Source organism: Amblyomma maculatum, chromosome 9, assembly GCF_055883805.1.
Source record: "Amblyomma maculatum isolate TAMU_Amacu chromosome 9, ASM5588380v1, whole genome shotgun sequence".
Lineage (NCBI taxonomy): Eukaryota > Metazoa > Arthropoda > Arachnida > Ixodida > Ixodidae > Amblyomma > Amblyomma maculatum.
Genome location: NC_139352.1, coordinates 37,705,469 through 37,726,332, shown reverse-complemented (window position 1 = coordinate 37,726,332; position 20,864 = coordinate 37,705,469). Strand labels below are relative to the sequence as shown.

General features: G+C 44.6%; 1 protein-coding gene and 1 pseudogene across 1 annotated transcript; both read right to left on the bottom strand.

Annotated features, from left to right (window-relative positions):
* The window catches only part of LOC146178866 (uncharacterized), a 307,017-nt pseudogene that overhangs the window by 8,991 nt on the left and 277,162 nt on the right, over nt 1-20,864 (bottom strand).
* On the bottom strand, nt 1,415-12,450 carry LOC146178868 (uncharacterized). Its single transcript, XM_084579588.1, has 7 exons — nt 12,236-12,450; nt 10,806-10,962; nt 8,138-8,250; nt 6,608-6,740; nt 4,245-4,439; nt 3,156-3,278; nt 1,415-1,609 (listed from the first exon to the last, which is right to left on the bottom strand). Exons 1-7 carry the CDS (start codon nt 12,448-12,450, stop codon nt 1,415-1,417), a joined length of 1,131 nt encoding a protein of 376 aa, XP_084435714.1.

Below are 20,864 nucleotides of genomic sequence, written 5' to 3'. Positions count from 1 at the left end.
GGCCATTTTTAACAACTCTGACGTAAGCAGCATGTGCACGCCCCTGTTTCATGTCCACAAAAGCCGACAATGGACCTCCATCGGTTTTTTTGCGGACAGCCCAAATTGGCTTGGATGGTGTTTTGCGTATTTAGAGGCCAACGGTGCCGTTGCACGTGCAAATTTCCTACAACGGACTGATTTTTTTAGCATGCATGCACGCCTGTATTCCCCTTTAGGTATCCTTTAGGTATCCTATGCGCTGTGCCCCTTTAGGTATCCTATTGGCTTTAGCCAATAGGATACCTAAAGGGGCACAGCGCAGGCGCCCTCGTTAGGGCTTTACGAAGCGACCTATGTTTGGTTAGCTAGCCGAAGATTTATTCACGAGCCATGTGTTAAAAGCGGAAAACTGAATCTGTCCATAGTGCCGAAATTATGCGGGATGCTAATTAAGTTTGGAACGGAGCAGCACGCGCCAATCGGGAGGCTGAAACGGGCATAACTAAGTATAATAAAGCTTTCACTTGCATTAGTGTGCACAGCATAGCTAAGCCGCAGCAATTCTTTATCTTGTCTTAGTCATCTGTTTTCGACGGTTATTTTTTTTTTACTTCAAACTACGAAATAAACAAAAATAGTTTTCTGGCAGTGACAGTTCTATCACTGCAGTTGCAGCAGGTAGAAATGAAACGTGCAGGGAGAGGACAGAGACGGGAAGAAAAGAAGATGGCGAAAAGAAGGAAGGAAAAATGTAGCGGCGTATTTTGTACAGGTGTACAAAACATAAAGAACTGCACAGAAAGCTGTCAACCCGCCCCCTCTTGTGAGGCTCCTGGAACTATGAGCTACTATGATAACGACAGAATCGCAAGACAGAACGAGGCTTTGAATTTCATCCAATTCATTTATAAGTATCCATGCCCCGACGCCCAGGACTGAAAATGAGTTGAAAGCGTTTTGATTGCCCGAAGGTGGTATGCAATTGCACTCACTGGCCGTTCACAGGAGTACACATCCTCCACGCAAAAACAGACTACATACATATCTTATATTTAAGCGCTGCCCTGACACCTTTGGACAGCTGCCCGTTTGGGCTTCACGAATTACCTGCACTAAATGTGAGAAAAATCGAAATGTGCATGCTTGTTGGCGACCTGATGTTAAGATGTTAACCTAAGGTGCCAAGAAGATCACTAAAGACGAGAATGAAGTCAGATCGTTTATTCGAAATGAATTGATATCTTGCTCCGCGAACGTTGGCTTCTTCCCCTATGATGCGCCGCCGCGATGAAAACCGAGTGATGAAGTGATCGCTCAGCTGCGAAAGGTGATGGATCAAGCACGCGCCCATGAGCGCAGATAATGCTTTATTTTTCTACAAATTCACAAGTAATGACTAATCTCCAGAGCAGTGTCCCCCGCGGAGCTAGGATCACCACAGCTCCGCGCAAGGGTCGATCTCTTCCTCCGATGGGTACTTGTTTGTGAAGGTGGACAGGAGATCCCGGATGGTATGCAGCGGTGCGTAGCTGCCTTCTTTGCAGTGGTTTGCTCCGTCCGCATACTCGAGGTTGTAGGCAGCGAAACCGTACAGGGGATGCACTGACCGGCGCCTGCATTCGCACAGCTAGGGAAGGGAGTGGGTGTTTAGGAAAAAGTGAAAGACACGTGTCAGGGCTTGAAGTACCGCAAGCAGTATCACTCCCGTTGTACCTTCGTAGCCCGCAATATATTATATTGGAACGGACAGCTTTACTCCAGCAAGAGCTTCCGGCTGCATAACTACATTCCCCGCAGAGATTCGTGAAAGGAACCAGAAAACGTGCTGCAACTGAGGAAACGAAAGGCAACAGTACAGGTTGACAGTCGTCTTTAGCTTGTCTTTTTAGCCGTTTATATTTCTCATGAGATCTTTTCGTCAAGGCATGTGGTTTCTCTTATTCCTTTTAATATCATTTGGGTTTTACTAGGTTTGAAATCTCTCAATCATGAGATAATCTAAAAGCTTTACTTCGGTACAAGGCAGCTCCAAGAACTCTTTTAGTTTAGAGTTTCTACATAAATCCCTATGGAAGCTGTACCTTTGTTTTAAGCATTTCTTGCCTTTACTTTAACCTTCCACGTTCCCGGAAGCCGCACTGTCTAGCGTGGCCGTACTCCAATAGGGATCTCGACTGCTCGTGCCTATTCCTGGAGATGTCAGTACATTTGCTGACAGTGAAAATTCCTGTGAACCATGCCAAAATCCAGTTTTCTCGTTGATAGATTTGTACGTAACCATATATAGCACTATATAGCAGCTGTGACCTAAATAAGAGAGATGTCTCCTTTTTGGTCAACGATAACATAAAACAGAGGAATAAAGGAAAAAAACAATGGTGTCGTGATGCCCAGAATGAGCCGATTCAGCTCGCAGCCGCTACTATAGCTTGCACGTGCAAAAATAGACTTTTCGTAGTTGCCTAGAAGCTTTGGAGTGAAATATGGCTGACTCTACCTTCGTAGGCATGTCTAAAAAATTCGCACTGTATACGTATACACTGTTTTCAAATGCGTCCTGAAGTCTTTTCCGGGCGACGACCTTTCCAGTTTCTCGTCGAGGCTTTTTCGGTTCAATTCGGTTAACGACAACTGGCGCACAATAGCGAAATTTGTTAGGTATGCAATGCCTGAAAAAGTTGCATTTTTTTTTGTTGCGATTAGCAAATTAAGCATTTGGATAAAACGGTAGGACAAGAAAACGTGTGACCCGTCTCTGAGCCTAGTACTAAAAGGGTAATTTCATGTATTCTCCTCCGGCGTTCAGTAATTACGGACACAACACGCTTTTCGTCGTAAAAGACCTTTGCTCTTTAGGCACTGCGTTCTGCTCACTCATTAAATTTTGAACTCGGTCGATCCTTCTAAGATGCGTTTGAACGTTTACGATATATCCAAATTTGGGAAGAAATTATCGCATCTGAGAATGTTTTTCAGTATTTGCGCATTAGAATTAGGTACGTAATTTCATTAGTATCTGGGCAAAAGGAGATATAAATTTTCCTGCAGCTGGCAGCGACTTCAAACACAAAATAATGGCATACTGAGCTCCAACTAAGTCAAGGGTAGTGTAGAACTGTGGCGGCTATAGAAAGTACTGCGGTGGCATGTAATAACTTCCTTACGGAACTTACCTTTTCTCGCAAGGAGCGGCTGTTGTCGTAAATGAACAACCTGTTCAGCTTCTTGTTATAGGAGACTTGGGCTTGACTCTTCATGTCGTAATAAGTAGACGTATAACTCGGGTTCTGGCAAATCTGTTTCGAATACAAATTTAGGCAGTTCAAATTGTTAATGAAAGCTGGCATTAAGTGCAATGCTTTTTGCACTGAGACCTGATATAAACTGAGAATGGCTGTCAATTAGTTTTGGCAAAGTTACCTCAGAAGACGCTTTATGGGTAAGGTATTTCTCATCCTCTAGGTGCCGTTAAAGAGGTGAGTACTATAAGATTTAATATTTTTTGATTTATTTACAAATACTGCAGGTCATTTCGACCCAAGCAGGAGTTGCACAATGCATAAAAGCTAGCTGCCAGCCTTTTTTTTTATGTAAACCATTTGTGCAGAACCAAAGTATACCTCATAATAAAACCATATCCCTTTGATGTCGATTTATTTACAAATACTGCAGGTCATTTCGACCCAAGCAGGAGTTGCACAATGCATAAAAGCTAGCTGCCAGCCTTTTTTTACCTTTTTTTATGTAAACCATTTGTGCAGAACCAAAGTATACCTCATAATAAAACCATATCCCTTTGATGTCATTAAGTAAGCCGTTATCAAGAATGTCCCAAATTGCCGCAAAATCGTCGTGTGCTATGTCCTTCATTGAAGTGAAATTAATTCCCAAAAAATGCAGTTTCTGCTCCTTAAAGCCCCCCCTTGCCACAATGACATCGACTGATTTGTATGGCGTCCTAGATAATTCAATTATGCATGCCCGCTTGGCAATCAAATGGAAAATGTGTCACAAGAACGTTTCTTCGGTGCTCAATCGCACTAGCGGCAGTTTCATGAAGACTGGTCGATGCCAAGGACGAATGGTCTCATTTGAGGCGCGCCAGCTGTTTTTTCTTTCTAGACTTGATTACGAAGAATGCTGGCTTTAAGAGTGCCTCCTAGATTCATAAAAATTCTTGTTGGTCGTGACAGGCGCGTGTTCTCGTTTTTTTTTTTTTTTTTGCTGGTCGAAAGCAGAAAAGCGACAATGCGGGCACTAACATCACCGATACTGCCACTCTGTCGTTCCGGTATGTAGGCGCACGGCTGCAGCGGAGCGTAGTTTCCGGGCATGTCTTCCGGCTCTGAATCCGGCTTCGAAGGCTTGTACCACCGTCCAAACATGCCCAAGGACACGGCGAAGGTCATACTATGAACACCCTTTCCCACCTCCGAGACAGCCCTGTGTGCCGAGCACTGCGAGAAAGTCCGCATCGTTACCAGTTAAAACAAATGCATCTTGGGGCGCTACGCGGGATGCTCACAGTTCTGCATTCCAGCGAGTTTGACCCAAGTTTACGCGATGGCCTTCAGTGAACGTAGATAGCGCAGAAAGTGGAAAAGCAGCAGGGAATGCAATGCCGAGATAAAGTCCTATGAGGGCACCAAGCTTGTGCCCCCTCCCTGCTGCCAACATAGCAGACTGAGCAATGCAAAACGCTGGAGTCGTACTTTCTAATAATGCAGTGTAAAAACTCGCGGTATCAAGAGTAGCTCATTGTTTGCCTACACACTCGCTAGAAACTGCGTAACACGCCTGTTTCGGGCACTTCGTGGACGCGTCACCTCCATCGTATATTATCTCTCTATCCACGCCTGAAGGCGAACAGTGCACACATGGCGCATTCTTGTGTAAAAATTTTCGTTCATTTCAAATAGGTTAGAGCATAACGTATATTATTACGAATAATTTATTTAGGTAATTAAGTTTAGTTCGCTTTGCAGAGTTTAACCTCCAAAAGCGACTCAGGCTGTGAGAGGTTCTGTTGTGAAGGTCTACAGAAATTCGGCCACCTGGGGTTTGTTTTTTCCCCGGGCCGCGACAGCAACGTTTCGCTTGGTTAGATTCGTCGCCACTGTTATTTATTATGAACACCGACAGCTGTGACATGCTTCTAAGAATTGGCAGTGCTATACAGCAGTGGTTCACCACTGTAGTACTTTGAGACCACCACCTTCCAATCTACCGCTTTCCCACTTTTAGTGGGAAAGCGCTCACACCGACACTACAAATACAGGCAATGATCTCAGACGTTGTGTGCCTTACTCCTAACTCACCAAATCATGACGTCACAATCCACATGTCATGAAGCTGGTAATTCAAGCAGAAGTTTAGCGTGGTATCATCGCTAGTAATAGAATAAACGCATGATAATTAGTGCCAAAGCATACAGGCAATGATCTCAGATCTTGTGTGTCTTACTCTTAATTCGCCAAATCATGACGTCACAGTCCATATGTCATGGAGCGGGTAATTCAAGCAGAAGTTTCGCGTGGTCTCATCGCTAGTAATAGATTAAACTCCTGATAATTAGTGCCAAAGCCTCCTTCAAGCCGTGAAATCTAACCAATAATCAATGTCATGGTTTCGGTTTGCCAAGTTAGTTCGAAACAAAAAAGCCGCCAACGCGAGGCGAATTCCAGCCAGGGAACTTACTGCATGCAGGTTGCAACAGACGCTCGCGCTGTGTACTAAGCATCGTCGTCTCTATCAACTACAAACTGTGCGGAAAAATTATCAGGTCCTGCTCATTTTATATACGTTAAAGTTCGGAATGTTTTGCAGTTTTTTTACACGGTTAGAATGCAAGACATAACGCTATCGTTCCATCGCGGTACGAGGTACTAAATCATCGTTAGCAAAAGCTTCATGTGTTTTACGCAATGGTATTCTTATTCATTTTTGATGATATTCGCTGTGGCTACCAGGTTTCCACGGTAAAGACTTGTGATCATTCATCACAGCTTTGCACTAGACGAGAAGCACGTTGGGCGTGATCCGACCGTAGCACACAAGCGCGGAACACTTATGCGCCACCTCAGGGGGTTGGATTATCATTATATCGACAACAGAACCCAGGAGAAACTTGTGAACGGTGAAAGTTCCTCACTTATGGCAGAGGGAGTAGCAGCGTGGACTGACGCTGGGACAAGCGTCAGTCCCAGCGACGTAGACGACCTTCGTTATTTTTACTTGTCGAAAAGCTACGACGAGGACCCACATCTCAGAACGATGCATGGCAGGCCTAACTCGTTCAGAGTCGAAGAGGAAGTCCTCCTAGTTCTCGGGCTCAATAGGAATGTTAGTGTGCCGGGAAGCGTTGACACAAACACATGCAGTGGATGACACCAGCCGATTATATTCTGCTGTCAAAGTGAGGTCTCCGGTGCGCTTATTGACGAGGTTATGCACAAGAGCTGGTTCGTTCGCAATACAGACTGCCGGCTGAGAAAGCAGATATTAAGCAATGTTTTCTTATTCCCTCAGCATAAGCATATTTTGCCTTTTTAACGTAAACATCAGCTGGTATACGTCTGCGTTAGTCCTCGCTTGTGTGCTGGCTCCCTCGTCTACTGTGTCTTACCAGGCTGTATTGGTAGTCATCGCTCTCCGGCAAGCTCACGAGCGTCGGTGGCAAGGCTACGCAGTCCACGAAAAGGCCGTCCTGGTTGAAGTAGTGACCCAGTGACACCAGTACGTCTGGCGCGTATACCGCCCTGTGCGAGAATCCGTGCCCACGAAGGCAGTCATGTGACGGATACATCAGTTCAACACACCGCGTCCGTGCTGTTTGTACAGTCAATTATGTCACCAAAGTAGAAGCGTATACTAGTCTTACGAGCTTTTAGCCGGGACGTGAAAACTTTTGCTGCCCGTTGAGGAGGAAACGGACAGTGCATAGAATAGCACTCTCCTTATCTTAATACGTGGCGGCACTGATGTGTTTGATTTTTGGGACACCATATGCGGCTTGCGCCCAATAACCGTCAGGTTATGAGAGAACCTCTGTGCACAGTAGAGCTCTGGAAGAGACCTTCAATGGTGGAAACAGGCTGGCCCACTGGCCGTCCCGATTGTTCGGTCCTTGTGAAAAAAGTGTGAGAGCGATAGTCATCATTGCGAACCCCCAACTGTCAGCGGCGCCCGTAGTACCCGCCTCAAGTAAGGCCATTTGTTCTCGTGAAGCGGATGGATAATAAAATTTCGGCTGCATTTAAACTTCACTTTTAAGACTACAACAGGACAGCGTTAAGGCTTCCGCACCTCCAGTTTCTCTTGAGAATATTCGTTCGGGTAAACAAACTTTGCTGCTCGGCTAATCTCTAGTGTCTTAATATGTGCCCCTATTCCCTCGCCTATACCCATTAGCATACTGACATATGTTTCATTACTTGAAACACCAATCGGGATTCAAGAGTTCGCCTCTGTTCAATTCCCATCTCAATGAAGCTGTCCGAATTACTAACACCTGCTAATCAATCCTCACAGCCAGTCACTGGCCCGCCATGTTACCTCCCAATTACAACATGCCGGAGCACGGCAGTGGTTTCCCGCTGACACGACCCTTTTCTAGGATACATCATCAATAAAACTTCCGTGTTAAGAAATATGACTGATGCAGGCTTCACATGCACCACCAATCAATGCGGGCTCACGTGAATCATGCTTACAAAGAAATGCAATAGTCTCCGCCGGGATCGAACCTAGGTCCCTTGGATCAGTAGTCTAAGGCCGTAGCCACTGAATAAAAACGATGAAGCGGGATGTTCTTTTCTAGAGCGAGAGCGTTACTCGATGAAAAAAAACCAAGCACCGGCGTACTGCGTCCGTATGACTTGCAGCTCATCCTCTGTGTGAAACCTTCAAGTCCGGAGATAAGTCAATTATAAATCAGCTTTCTAATTACTACGGTTAATTAATTAACAGCGAAAAAAAACTGATCTTTTCGCTACAAGTGGTAAGTCATTGAAAAGATCTCAACGAATGGAATCCAAAAACAAAGGCTAAAACTGCGAAACCGAGATATAGGATACAGGTCGCTAATCTCCTTGGTTTAATCATAGTTGAACCACTCTGGTTAACTAATGGCATGATTGAAATGCGAAAGTTTCACCTGAATTCACTGAGAGCCAAGTTGACCCATTTCAAGGAGACCAGACCGAGAGCAAGCACCGTATAGATGGGGCGTCCAGGACCTCTCCTGTCGTCCATCAGTGCTGACACTCTCTGAAAAGAGGCACGCATTCTTCGAGAATATATCCACGAAGAAGAATCACATGGAAGCGAATACCGCACCGCGAAACGGGCATTGGATAAGTTTGCAACCGCACCTGAGAAAGAATTCCGACGTACCACAAACGAGCATGCTTTTATTTTTCCTATGCGTAAAAAGTGCGTGATGGTGGTTGGTGCACGGAAGTGTAAGCAAAAGCTGAATACAAGGGAACTGTTGTATACCAAGGGTTTCAGCGCATGCTTCCGAAATTCCTAAATATAGTTTTTTTAATAGAAAATATAGATTTACAGCAACAAACAGTCGGCAGCGGCTGGCAAAGTTAGCGGCAAAAGTGTTCCCATTATCCAGCTCACTATCGAAAATATAATGAACACTTTTTTGTGTGTTGTGTTGTGTTAGGTTTTATGGCACATAGGCAACTAAGGCCATCATGCGCCAAGCTCAGTTAATTCGGGTGACTGGTTTGGTCCTAAATACAAGTTGGTAGAGCCGGGAACAAGTTGTTGCCATATGAGATTTTGAAGCGAAAAAAAAAAGAGGTTTTCTAAAGGCGTGCAGCACTATGCAAACCGACGCTTTTCCCACACGAAAGCGAAATTGAGTGCAAAAGACGCATAAGAGTCTCGGTACGGAAGCGACGTCCGGTGATGGCGTAATTCAGTGGCAACGGCGCATAACGCGAACTGCCTACTACTCTCCCGATGGGGCTGGGGCAGGTAGGTCACCGCCGCTTGTGGCGGGGGCTAGCCTGCCACCGAATTTTATCTGTTGTAGGCCGTCATTGCACACGCCACCGCTGGTGGTGGACGACGGCTGTTGTTGCGGCGCGCGTCTTTCTTTCCCTCTTGCTTTTCTTTCTTCTCTATATTCTCTTCCTTCTTTTCCTTCTTCCTACAGCCACAACAACAACAACTGCCTACTCTATTGTTTAGTGTCACGTCATTTGTTTCGCTCCCTCATTCTTAAGAAAAAAAGCCACGTAGTCGGTAATGAGCAGCCTTTCCTGTGCATAAGGTTGTGAGGCAAAACATTCTGGAATAAGGGGGGGGGGGGGGGGGGGCTTTGGACCACTAAAGAAGGATGAGACAACAGCCTTTGAAACACCGCAGATCTCTGTGTTAGTTCGTCTGCTATTGTACGCTGTGTGGTGCGGCGTAAGATCGCAACACCAAATGAAAGGCGCAGTATGGCAGCCTGCATCGGACGCCCGGCGGGTTCATCTTCATACATGCGTGTGTCCTGAAGTCATCGGTCATGACAGGACGTGACGCCACGATGACACCAGTTCCGGTTATTAGACATGACTGAATGGGACGTCAGAATGACGTCACGTCCTGTCATGGCCGATGATGTCATCAGGTCATAGCGTCACAATCTCGCGGTATCCCGTCGAATCTCGCGAAGTAGTGTGACATTCTCGCGGGCGCACGTATGCACAGACGGACTCTCTGAGCCTACAAAGGTTTTCGCCTTAATAATGTACGCGACGGGGCGCAATACAGTTTGCAGTCCGAATTAAGCCGCCTATCCTCTATTTACATCATCGCTGCACGTCGCTTCTGTACCGGGCCAACTTCGCGTCTCTTGAGATTCGTTTCGGTTTCGTACGAAAAACAGCGTCGGAATTTCTCGCGCTGCAGGGCTTTAGAAAATTCGTTTTTCCTCGCTTTTTCTATCACCTGATTGATGGTATGGATATGATCGATAGTAGAGTACCGTTTCCGAAAACCTGCTTGATCATTTGCTTGGTTGCAGTCTAAGGTTGTCCTGATTCTATTAGCGATTACCTTAGTAAATATCTTATATGTAACAGACAGTAGCTTAGACAGTAGAATTAGCTTTCAATATTGCGAAAGCTAATTTTAAAGCTAAAGCCGTTTGGTTGCGAGGCGCACACGTCACATAGGCCACGAAGGTTAGTTCGTGTAGTCGTGTTATCTGTTTGTTTAGAGCGGTCGAAAAGTATTGCAGTAGAAGGGGAGCTTTGCTTTTCGAACACTATTATAATTTTATCTTGTGCCACAGTTTTTTTAGTTTGTTCATTTAGGCACATTTTCTCTGCTACTACAGTGCAGAATTGTGGTCTTTCACGCAATTGTGTGTTTTGAAGGCATATACTAATGGCAACTGCAGATAAGAGTATGCTAATTAGAAGTTAGTGCTCGCGTTAAAAGTGATGTTATAATTTAAAGCAAAGGAAGTTGTGAAGAAGCTAGCTTAGCAAGAGAATGTTCAGTATATAGGAAGTAGTTGCCAGAGTTAATCACGTGATAGGCAGGTGGTAACGATAGACAAGCTGAACAAAAGGCGAAGTGAACTGTTAGCAATGCAACATTCCAAACTTGAATATAAGATTAGCCGTCCCTGTCTTGTTCTTCCTGAACATGCTTTGCAAATAAAGTCACATTGTGGTAATCCGTGTGTTTGTCTTTATGCCTGCCATATCTCACAAAAAACGTTTTTGTGGGGTCGAGTGCGAGTTCGCACAAAATATGTGCCACAATTCTATCGGCGTTCTTTTTTATAGTAACTCTCTTCGGTTTACCTTTAGCACCTTGAGCATTGTTTCAAGGTGGTCAAAATTGAAGTCGTAGATTTCGGTATTGACAAATGCGAAGTGACGCATCTTGCGCGCGAACAGGCCGTCAAGGTGACTTTTCGCTTCGGGCTTGTTCAGCAGCTTTTCCACACCCTCCAAGGAACTGAAACAATAGAGCACAGGACGAAGAGGACGCGACGTGTTAGTAATGCTCGTACTATAATTCCATTCATTCACCACCACGCACAAGTGGAGCGTGCAACGGGCTCTAAAAAGTAAGTCACAGTTATTTACTAGTGCACAGAATTGTTTCAGGACGCAGAGGACGCAGGAAATTTGGAATCAATTATAATTATTTCTTGTTTAAGGAGGGCTTGGCTACAGGGTGTCACAAAAGTGTGCTGTCGAGCAGCCTATTGTTCACGAATGCGCCGTTGTGTTCTGGAAAAAAAGTCACAAAAAAGCACGTTTAATTCGTGGCTAAATCTTCAAAACGGAAAAAGTTCAAGTTATATTCGCGAAAAAGCTGGAAATGCATTTGTTGAAAACGGAAAGAATTCATGTTATTCGCTTTTTCAGCTGGGAATTCATTTGTCAGACTTGCATGCTTGTTATAAACACTTCCTCTCACTGTCTTTTTTGTCTCATGTTTCCCGCTCGGATACTGCCAGGAGCAGCAGGAACAATTGCCCCCATAAAGTCACGGCTTGCATTTTCTCTATGACAAAAAACATTGAAGCTTTCGTTTACACAATAATGAAGGCTGTCTCGCTGCCGTGAGCAAGAAGCGAAATCATCTAAAGCACGAGATGAACAGCGTTATCACTGGCAATGTTTCTCTGCCGAAGCAATTTAAGAAGTATGATCCGAGTGTCATATCATGACCTTTTTCAAATTAGATGGTCACTGCACTAGTACAGAAATTCCGTCAGCACCTTTAATAATGCTGTGTACAATTACGCACCTAAACAAATTACAAGGTCAGAATGTGTGGACAGAGTCTGCAATCGTAGCACGTACGCACAAAATCACACTTCAGAAAAAAATCGTGTCCATGCCAGGAGCCAAGCCACCATTGCCGTGGTCACAGCCGAATGCGCTGACCACTACTCCACTCCGCCCTCCTGCGAACATGTCAACCATCATCCTTTTCTTGCGTAAAGCCGCTGGGGAGTATTTAGTCAACTAAATACACAAAAACAAAAAAATGAAATATTTGAAATAAGTAAAGATATAATAAATAGAAATAAAATTTAGAGAAAGTTAGATAAGGATGCGTAAATAACTTCGCATTACTTCACCTAAGTAGAGTAGTAGTCAGGGCACCACTAGAATATTTGGGGCCATCGTTTCGAGAGCCATTGTGGTACGACGACCTTTCGAGGTTACATCATATCCGCTACCAGTCACCATTGTCCCTTTCCCTTCGCACTCACTGGTAGTCGAAGCCGACTCCGTATTCGGTCTTCTTGTGCATGGCGGCAAACCAGAGGAATCGCGCGAAGGCGTCCGAGGGTGGGTCGGCGAGCGTGCTGCCTTCTCCCTTGAGTATCGAGTCAAAGAACGTGTAGTCACATAGGCCGTCCTCGGGGAGCACTGTCAGTGGACCGGTCGCGTCGCCGAATGTGCACATAAGCGGGGACGAAGGCATGGATGGTCCTGCATATGCAATGGAGAAAACAGCCGATATCGCCTTGAGAAGACTTATTTAGTTCAATTTTTCACGAACAGTACGCCGACAACAGCTCTCATTTACTGGTTTAAGTATTAGCTAAGCGCTTAAATAAGTAAGCAATCCCGCGCAATTTTACCTGCGGGTAAAACGAGATTGATGAATGGTAGAGGCTCTAATAGCGACGGAACTGCACTTCGATGCGTAATTTGACTATGCGGAGGCCATTAAGAGTCATCAGAGTTGCGCATATGCGCTGCCCCTCACTAGCGTTGGCGACTACGTGATGGTCTTGCAAGTTAGTGTGGTCATCACCGCAGAGTACTTTTTCACTGGCAGTTTTTACATCGAAACCTGCACTGCTGATAGCATTGTAGGCGGGATGGTACGGGAATAAAGCGCGTCTATCATTCCATCTTTAAATGCATATCTGAACGGTATCGCTAAACCAATGCAAGGTAAAGATAGGCAGCATTCTTATGAACCTAACGCTCTATACCGTACACCTCGGCCAGTCTTATCTATTGCCATCTGTAGCGCGTTAGTTCCTTTAGATCGCTTATAGCCGCTCGAAATCGCATATTGTTGCAAGGGGTGTTGCGTAATTTTCACTATATTGCCCATCTTCTTTGACGTAATGTCAGCTTTACTGCAGCATTATACAAGAGCAACTAGCTAAAGTCAGGAAAAATAACAGGTAGCGCCATCTTAGACAATACCGCAGCAACTTGAGGTAACAGAGCGGAACGTGGACGGGAGCACAAGATTAAAAGGCGACACAACAAGCGCTGACTTTCAAAAACGTTATTTTTTCTTTTTTTTTCTTTGAGGGCAATGAGCGCTGAGAAGTCAAGGGTGAAACATTGAAAGGAGCCCGAAGTACAAGAAATGTAGTTAGCTAGAATCGCAGCTTGGGCAGGTTGGTTATGCATCTTGAGGTAACAGCGCGGAACGTGGACGGGAGCACAAGATTAGAAGACGACACAACGAGCGCTGACTTTCAACAACGTTCAAAAACGTTCCGCGCAGTTACCTGAAGATGCATGACCAACATGCCCAAGCTGCTATTCTAGCCGCAGCAACGTCTTCCAACGACAGTGTCCAATGAGGAGGGGCAAAAGTGATCCAAGTGGAAAATAGATCGTGAAAAATAGATGCTATGCCATCGACTTGCTCTATATGCACTGAAGTGCCTAAAGCCGAATTATCCATCAACCCTATTGGTAAAGCGGTCGAAAACCTGCGCATAAAAAAGTGCTACTTTAGTAAGCAGTAAAGAAAAATTCGTGACACATATATATATATTTCCAAAATGTCGCTTGCATAAAGATAAGTTTTTTTTTTCCATTCATTTTTTCCACCAGCCATGTAACCCCTTTCTATCTAAGTTGCAAGGAAGAAAAGTGTCTGCTTTATGTAAAGCACAGGTTCAGGTTCAAGAGGCGCGATATAACAGAATGTGGAGAAAAGGTACGGCTTACGGTTTCGCCGGCCAGCTGAAAAGAATGTAGATTTAACGCGCTCTTAGTTATGTTTCGAAAGCAAATGCTACAAGAAACGAAACGAAACTTCATTCATGTGCCTTAGACCAACGAGCGAAATCTTTGTGCATTCACAAGAATAAAAAAAAGAACAGCCAGAAATCGTAAACGATTGACTCAAGTCAGTCATACTAAAAGCAAATTCTACAAAAAAAAAACTTATAAGTTATCGATTCCCCTTTAAGGGGTGCCTAAAGCAGCAGAGGCAGCGCACAAATGTATTTCAAGTTGTTAATAAACAAAGCAAGAGGCTGAGGATCACAGCAGCTCAGAAGAATGCCGAAGCCATTAAGATTCATTTCTGGGACTCCAAAGTTAGAAAAGCAAATATTCCTGTTCGTTCTAACAACTATTTGCAGTCTTTCAAACTATGCGCCGTGTGCATGGCATTGACTTCGTAGTGCACTTCAGTGTTTCCTGCCTACATCAATACATCTCCGCATGAACTGACACTAAGGAAATGACATCGCGCGACCGCCAGCCATGGAACAGCCATCCGAACAGATCAGCTTCCTTGCTTCAGGCACGAAAAATCTATACTATCGCCGCTAGCCGATCAGGCCTCGTGTAAGACGACAACACGCTCTTGTATGGGCAGTGAACACCGCCATTTTATTCTAGTTCCAATTGCAACGCACTCTGGTGCTATGCAATGAATGTCGTCGTCTTCGTGAAGCTTAATCTGTGCCGCTCCTTCATTTAACTGAGGAAAATACGCTGCACAGTTATGCCGTTTGACCGAGAGCGGCCGAAGTCCGCTAATGTAGTGACAGGCTAATTCGCCAGGTGGCGGGACAAACTGGCAATTCAAGCAGACTTATGTGCACCCCTGGTATTTTTATATTTTCTGGCCACCCCGCTGGTTTACGGTCTCAGCTTTTTGCCTCAACTCACCACAGTGGTCGTTTTGAAAAGCGTCGAGTAGTTATTGCCACATGCCCAGCGCATGATCGATCCTGCGCTGCCCCTTTTCAGAGTGTTCTGGCCGCGAAAACTTCCAGCTGCTAGTTACATCGCTTACTCGCGGACTTTGAGTTGTAGGAAAGAAAAAACGGAAAGAAACGGAAAGAAAAATAATGTCATTCGTCTCATTTATTTTTCTGACATCGATTGAATGGTTTTTAGTACTTGAAGCGTTTCCACCCACGATTGCCAGGGACCACAGTCAGTCCTTCCGTCGCGACATTTGCTTCCGGAGGATAACAGCAGTTGCTGCGTCCTAAGGCGCAAACAGTCGCCTAGCTTCTGTACACCTACTCTGTCTTCTCAATGCCGTTCGTCGAACTAGCATCTGCATTTTCCATTACACAGGTTCTTAAACGTAACTGGAGCCAAGATAAAAAAAAAAAAAAATTAGCCACTTTGGACACGCGTTCAACCGGATGCATGATTTTGGCATTCCATCCATCCATCCATCATCAGCCTGATTATACCCACTGCAGGGCGAAGGCCTCTCCCATATTTCTCCACTTAACCCGGTTCTGTGCTAGCTGCATCCACTTGACCCCTGCGAACTTCTTAATCTCACCCGCCCACCTAACTTTCTGCCGCCCCCTGCTACGCTTTCCTTCCCTTGGAATCCAGTTTGTTACCCTCAGCGACCATCGGTTATCCTCTCTTCGCCCTACGTGTCCTGCCCATGTCCATTTCTTCTTCTTAATTTCCACTAGAATGTCGGTAACTTGAGTTATTTCTCTGACCCACTCTGCACGCTTTCTATCTCTTAATGTTACCCCTACCATTTTTCGTTCCATAGCTCTCTGGGTTGTCCTCAACTTAAGTAGAACTCTCTTGGTTAGCCTCCACGTTTCAGCCCCATAGGTGAGTACAGGCAAGATGCAACTGTTGTATACTTTCCTCTTGAGCGATACCGGTAAGCTGCTAGTCATAATCTGCGAGTGCTTGCCAAATGCGCACCATCCCAATCTTATTCTTCTTGTTATTTCCTTTTCATGGTCCGGATCTGCGGTTACTACCTGTCCTAAGTAGACATATTCGCCTACTACTTCCAGTATTTCGCTACCTAATGTAAACTGCTGTTCCTTCCCGAGGCTGTTGAACATTACCTTAGTCTTCTGCATATTGATTTTCAAGCCTACCTTTCTACTTTTTCTGTCTAGGTCATCAATCATTATTTGCAGTTCATCCCCGGAGTTGCTTAGCAAGGCAATGTCATTGGCATTGCCTTGCTATTTGGCATTACGCTAGAGTAACCAAGGGTATTTTCATTTTCTTTATTTGGACCCTTGCTACATTCCTTCATTAGGCGTTTTTAAAATTTGGCTGCAAACTACAAGTATGATACGCAAAGTCGTGCAACGCCTTCAGACACCATTGAATAAATTGTTCGCTACACAATATACCTAATGTCCTTTTTCAGCATTCCAAAGAGAGCCTGAGATTAATGAAAATATGCGCGCGGAACGGCACTCAACGAGAGCTATTGCGTCGCTCGCAAGTGAGGGATAGATGAACAATAATGACTACAATGAGGATCCGGCAACTGCAACACAATGAGGCGTTCGACCGTTTGTAGGTAGCTGGGCCTCAGTCATTGCTTGCGTTGCAGCCCCTCATGTTGCATGACGGGGCAAATGAATACAGCTGGTCGTGCATAGCCCAAGTGATAATGCATCAAAGACAGCGAATTGTAAAGAAAAATATAGCTTTTTATCCTGCTTACAAAAAGGGATGGCAGGTCAGGAGCATTCATTTGGGCCCTCATGCAATAAATGAAAGCAGGGGTCCCGATGACCTATAGCCGACAGAAAGATGTGCGGCGTGGCCGCGGTCGCACCTTAGCCGACCTTGGTCATTTATCGCATTCTTGAAAGTACCGCTATACCATCCCGAAAGGACTTCGTCAAGTAGCTTTTTTTTTCATATTTAATGGGCTTTCTTTTTTTCAACGAAGTAAAAAGTACTGCTTCATGCATACTGCGTGGCAAACAGCTGATGAAGTGATTTTTGAATGTGCTGAACAAATTTGCGCGTTAAACCTCGAGTATGCAGTCAATATTTAAAAGGTAATTTAGTCTGATAGATACGTGCGCTAAGGAAAAAGTAAAAGGGACACTTGGGCACCACAAAAAGTTGGCATGAATGCATGCGTGTTTTTCTACACCGAGAGAGAGTTTGACAATGTGTTAGACGTCTTGAGGTTTTTTCTTGAAAAAAGCGAAGGTGACGTAATCGTCTCACTTCTTTCGTGGGCACCTAAACTAAAATAATGTCATATATTTCAAGGTGCATATGTCATAGGTTAGATTTCTTACGCCAAATTAACACCCAGTTAGGCTAGCAGATGGATGCCAAGAACAAAGCGAAACGGTACGATGCTACGCTAAGCATTAAACAAAGAACGATTTCGTTTTTTTTTCTTCATAAAAATTACGTGCGGCGTTTCGACGTTTTTCTCAATATTGGAATATAGCTACGGTGATGGCGTAGGCTTTGCGACAGAACAAGCTGTATACGGAATCCCGTAAAATAGCATGAACTACTCTAAGCAAAAGCCGTCATCATACTGGGTGCCATTCATGTCGGAAGTGCCTTTAGTTTTGATATCTTGGGTCATGTTACGTGGCACAACTTGTGTAGTACTGCACAAATTTCACACAAAGTGAGGCATTTTAAGCTGTTATGTTGCATTGTTTTTGTTTTCTGTCGTTCATTTCGGTATTGTCTTTTTCGTAATCAAACACTGTCTAACTCTGACCCTGGTGACAAATGATAGCCACCAGAGGTAAGATGACAAAACAACCAGTATAGAGAAGAGTGAAGAGAAATTACAGGCCAAGTTCAATATATGCACCATTGATACCTTGACACAATCGGTTGTCTTACCTTCTGGTAAGGGGCGTGAGTGAGAACTGGCAAAACCTGGAAGAAACGCACTGCCCTCAATAAAGAAATGACAGCAGGTAGTAAAACGCTGAGTGCATGACACATAAACAGACGTCAGAATAAGTGAGAGCAGAAACCATACACAAAGGATTAAAAAATACTGCCACATGCAATCGCAGCTGTGAATTTATACCAGAATGTAGTTACAACAGAGAGTCTCCGATCGGAACCTGGGTGCTACTGCTGATGAAAAAGAAAAAAAAGAAAACTGCATTAAAAATGCCGCCATAGTGGCTTAGGGGATAAGAGTGCGGAGCTGGACGTAAGCAAAATTTCATCAAATATTAAGTGTGGCCTGAAGAAATCGACGAGTACTCCACTGGTGGGGACTGTGTTTTCCGTTAAGCGTGAAGTGAAAGCAGAGCACCAAGTGGTAAATTAATATTAGAGGCGGTAAGAAACCTCTGAAAGAAAAAAAAAAAAACACTCACAGCTCTCTGCGTCCTCGCGTGACTTGTAATTGTCCCTGATGAAGCTCATCACATTCGAGATGGTTTTGAGCCTTGCGTGCAGACCGCCACCACAGAAATTTTCGTCATCAGAAAACTCGGTGCCGTAGACGGCGATGCCGTACCGGAGGTCCGCGAAGTGGGCTCGCGCAGTGCAGAGCTGCGGCAACAAGTGTAAATATTGTGTAATAATCGCTTCGATGTGGGAAGGGTCAATTAAATCCTTTCATTCACTTTCTTAAGCTCTACAGCGTACTTCTATAGTGAACTGCATTGCAGAAGGAGAGAAACAGCTGGAACAAATCTCACTGGCACTCCTAACTCAGCAAGCCCTTGAAGCACCAATGCACTAGCAGCACCCGAAAGATGACAATTGCGGTGGACTTGGCGCCGAAACATGCTTGGTCTGTGAATTTTCGCTTGTTTCAGATCACGCAAGCCTAATTTTCGGCTTTGGATGTGACCAGTAGAAAAGGCTTGTAGTTTTTGATAATAGTGCAAGATTATTGGAACTCTATTTAAGACATATATCAAAGGCTGAATATCACAAGTCTCAAAATATGCTTTTCTCAGTGTACCAGGAAAGCTTCTGGAGCAGTTAGAGACAAGAAGGTGTTGTGAGGGGCAAGGAGCATCGTATTTATACTAGTTCAGCACACCTTTCACACCAGAAGCTTTGACACTTGAACAGAACTTTCTACACGCTCAGACCTTACGACTTATTTATAAAAAGGCGTCGAATCAAAACGTACGTAGCCAATTACTGCGGGTATTAAAGGGTAGGTATGAATCATCTTGCGTCTTCCTGTGGGGGCCAGGAAAGAGATGCTTCGTAATCCGTGATTACTGGAAACCAGACTGTGAAGAGGGTTTCTAAATAATGCATAATAATACACCTTCGTCCCTATAAACTACGATTATACTCGTCCTCATGAGTCTCGACCGTAATGCAAAGGAAACGTCTTGCTGAAATATGCTACGCTGTGGTATCGCGGTCTTGGTCGCAGATAACAGCCTCAGTTTGAGCTTTCCTGCCAGAGCAGCGCATACCTTATAGCGTAGAGCTTGGTCGTCGTCGTACACAAAAACTCGCTTCGTCGTCTTGTTGTAAGCTACACGGGCGTGTAGCTTGTTGTCGTAGTACGTCACCTGGTACCACCTACCTCTGCAAACCTGTTGGGGTCAGAGAAGCAATCAACGCCTACCTCATACGCGGTTTAATTTCACTGTAATAGAAGCAGGCCAGACAACGTTTTCTACTCTAGAATTTCTGAATGAATGCCACGCGAAATTTGCCTTTCAATGCACGTGAGATGCCACAATGAGTGAGCTCCATGGACTAGTTGTCTACGGCACGCACCTGGAATACGAAGCCCAGCTGAGTGCCGGGAAAAAAGTCACAACTTGAGAGAAGCGAGTAGTTTCCTGGCTTTTCCTCGTCTCCGTGGTCAGGATAGAGGGGCTTGTACCATCGTCCGAACATCGCCAGAGAGATGGCCATCGAGGCGTTAACGCCTTTGTCCGTCAAGTTCTTGATGCTCTCGTGAGCAGTCTCCTGCAAGATTGCGACCCAGCTTATATTACTAGAGGCATAGCACTACTGAAAAGAGGCCAATATTGAAACAAAGTTCTACCTCTGGCAGAGGAGTCATATGTCGAATGCAACAACAATAAAAGTGTGGCGTCATTTTTGTCTGAGGCTACCATGCCTTGCATAAATGCAAAAAAAGATACGCTGAAAACCTAGTTCATGCTACTTATATATTAACTTTAGCACAGCAAAAGTAAGGAAAGCCTGATTTCAAATAGTTAGGGCTACAAAGAAAAACGTAGTTCTCTGCTTCACATATTTTCAAATCTGAAAAAAAGTGTTTCTCAACCTATTTTGTTCTAGTTCGTGATTTCTTTCAACATGTTGGTAAGCTTTGCGTAGTACCTCCACCAACCTCAAGCTCGCGTATTATTTCAATATGTTCGTACATTTTATGTACGAACCTCTAACCTTTCCCTCCAACGTAATACCCTTGAACCGTTTGCTTTTAAAGGTATTGCGCATGAACTATAAGCCTTAACAACTCTTTCCTCTTTCACAGTTTTAAGTGTCTGATATTCATACGTGTCATTCGCTATCGCATTTCTTCAGATATATAAAGTAATATTCAATCAGCGAAAAAGCCTATCAAATTTTGCAGCGTTGGTTTCACTGCGGTACGCTCTTCTTCCGCTTCAAACTGTACTCTTTTGCAGAAACATATTTGCCTATTTTCATCACAGAGGTAAGCAGGCATACCAAGCTGTAATAGTAGTCAGTTCCAGGTAGCGAGTGAAGCATGGTAGGAGGCACAATCAGGCAATTCTGCAGATATCGGTCCTCGTACGAGTAGTGGCTGACGTGTACGACGATGTCTGGTTGGTATATTTTTCTGTTTGGAAAAGCGCGCCGCAGCAGTTAAAATTAGAGAAGACAAAATAAGGTCCAGCATTAACTCCGCCAACA

Coding starts and splice junctions, on each gene's coding strand:
- LOC146178868 (XM_084579588.1), bottom strand. CDS start 12,450: ATGCCTTCGTCCCCGCTTATGTGCACATTCGGCGACGCGACCGGTCCA. Junction 10,963..12,235: donor GGAGTCGGCTTCGACTACCA/GTGAGTGCGAAG, acceptor CTATTGTTTCAG/TTCCTTGGAGGGTGTGGAAA. Junction 4,440..6,607: donor ATGACTACCAATACAGCCTG/GTAAGACACAGT, acceptor ACTTTCTCGCAG/TGCTCGGCACACAGGGCTGT.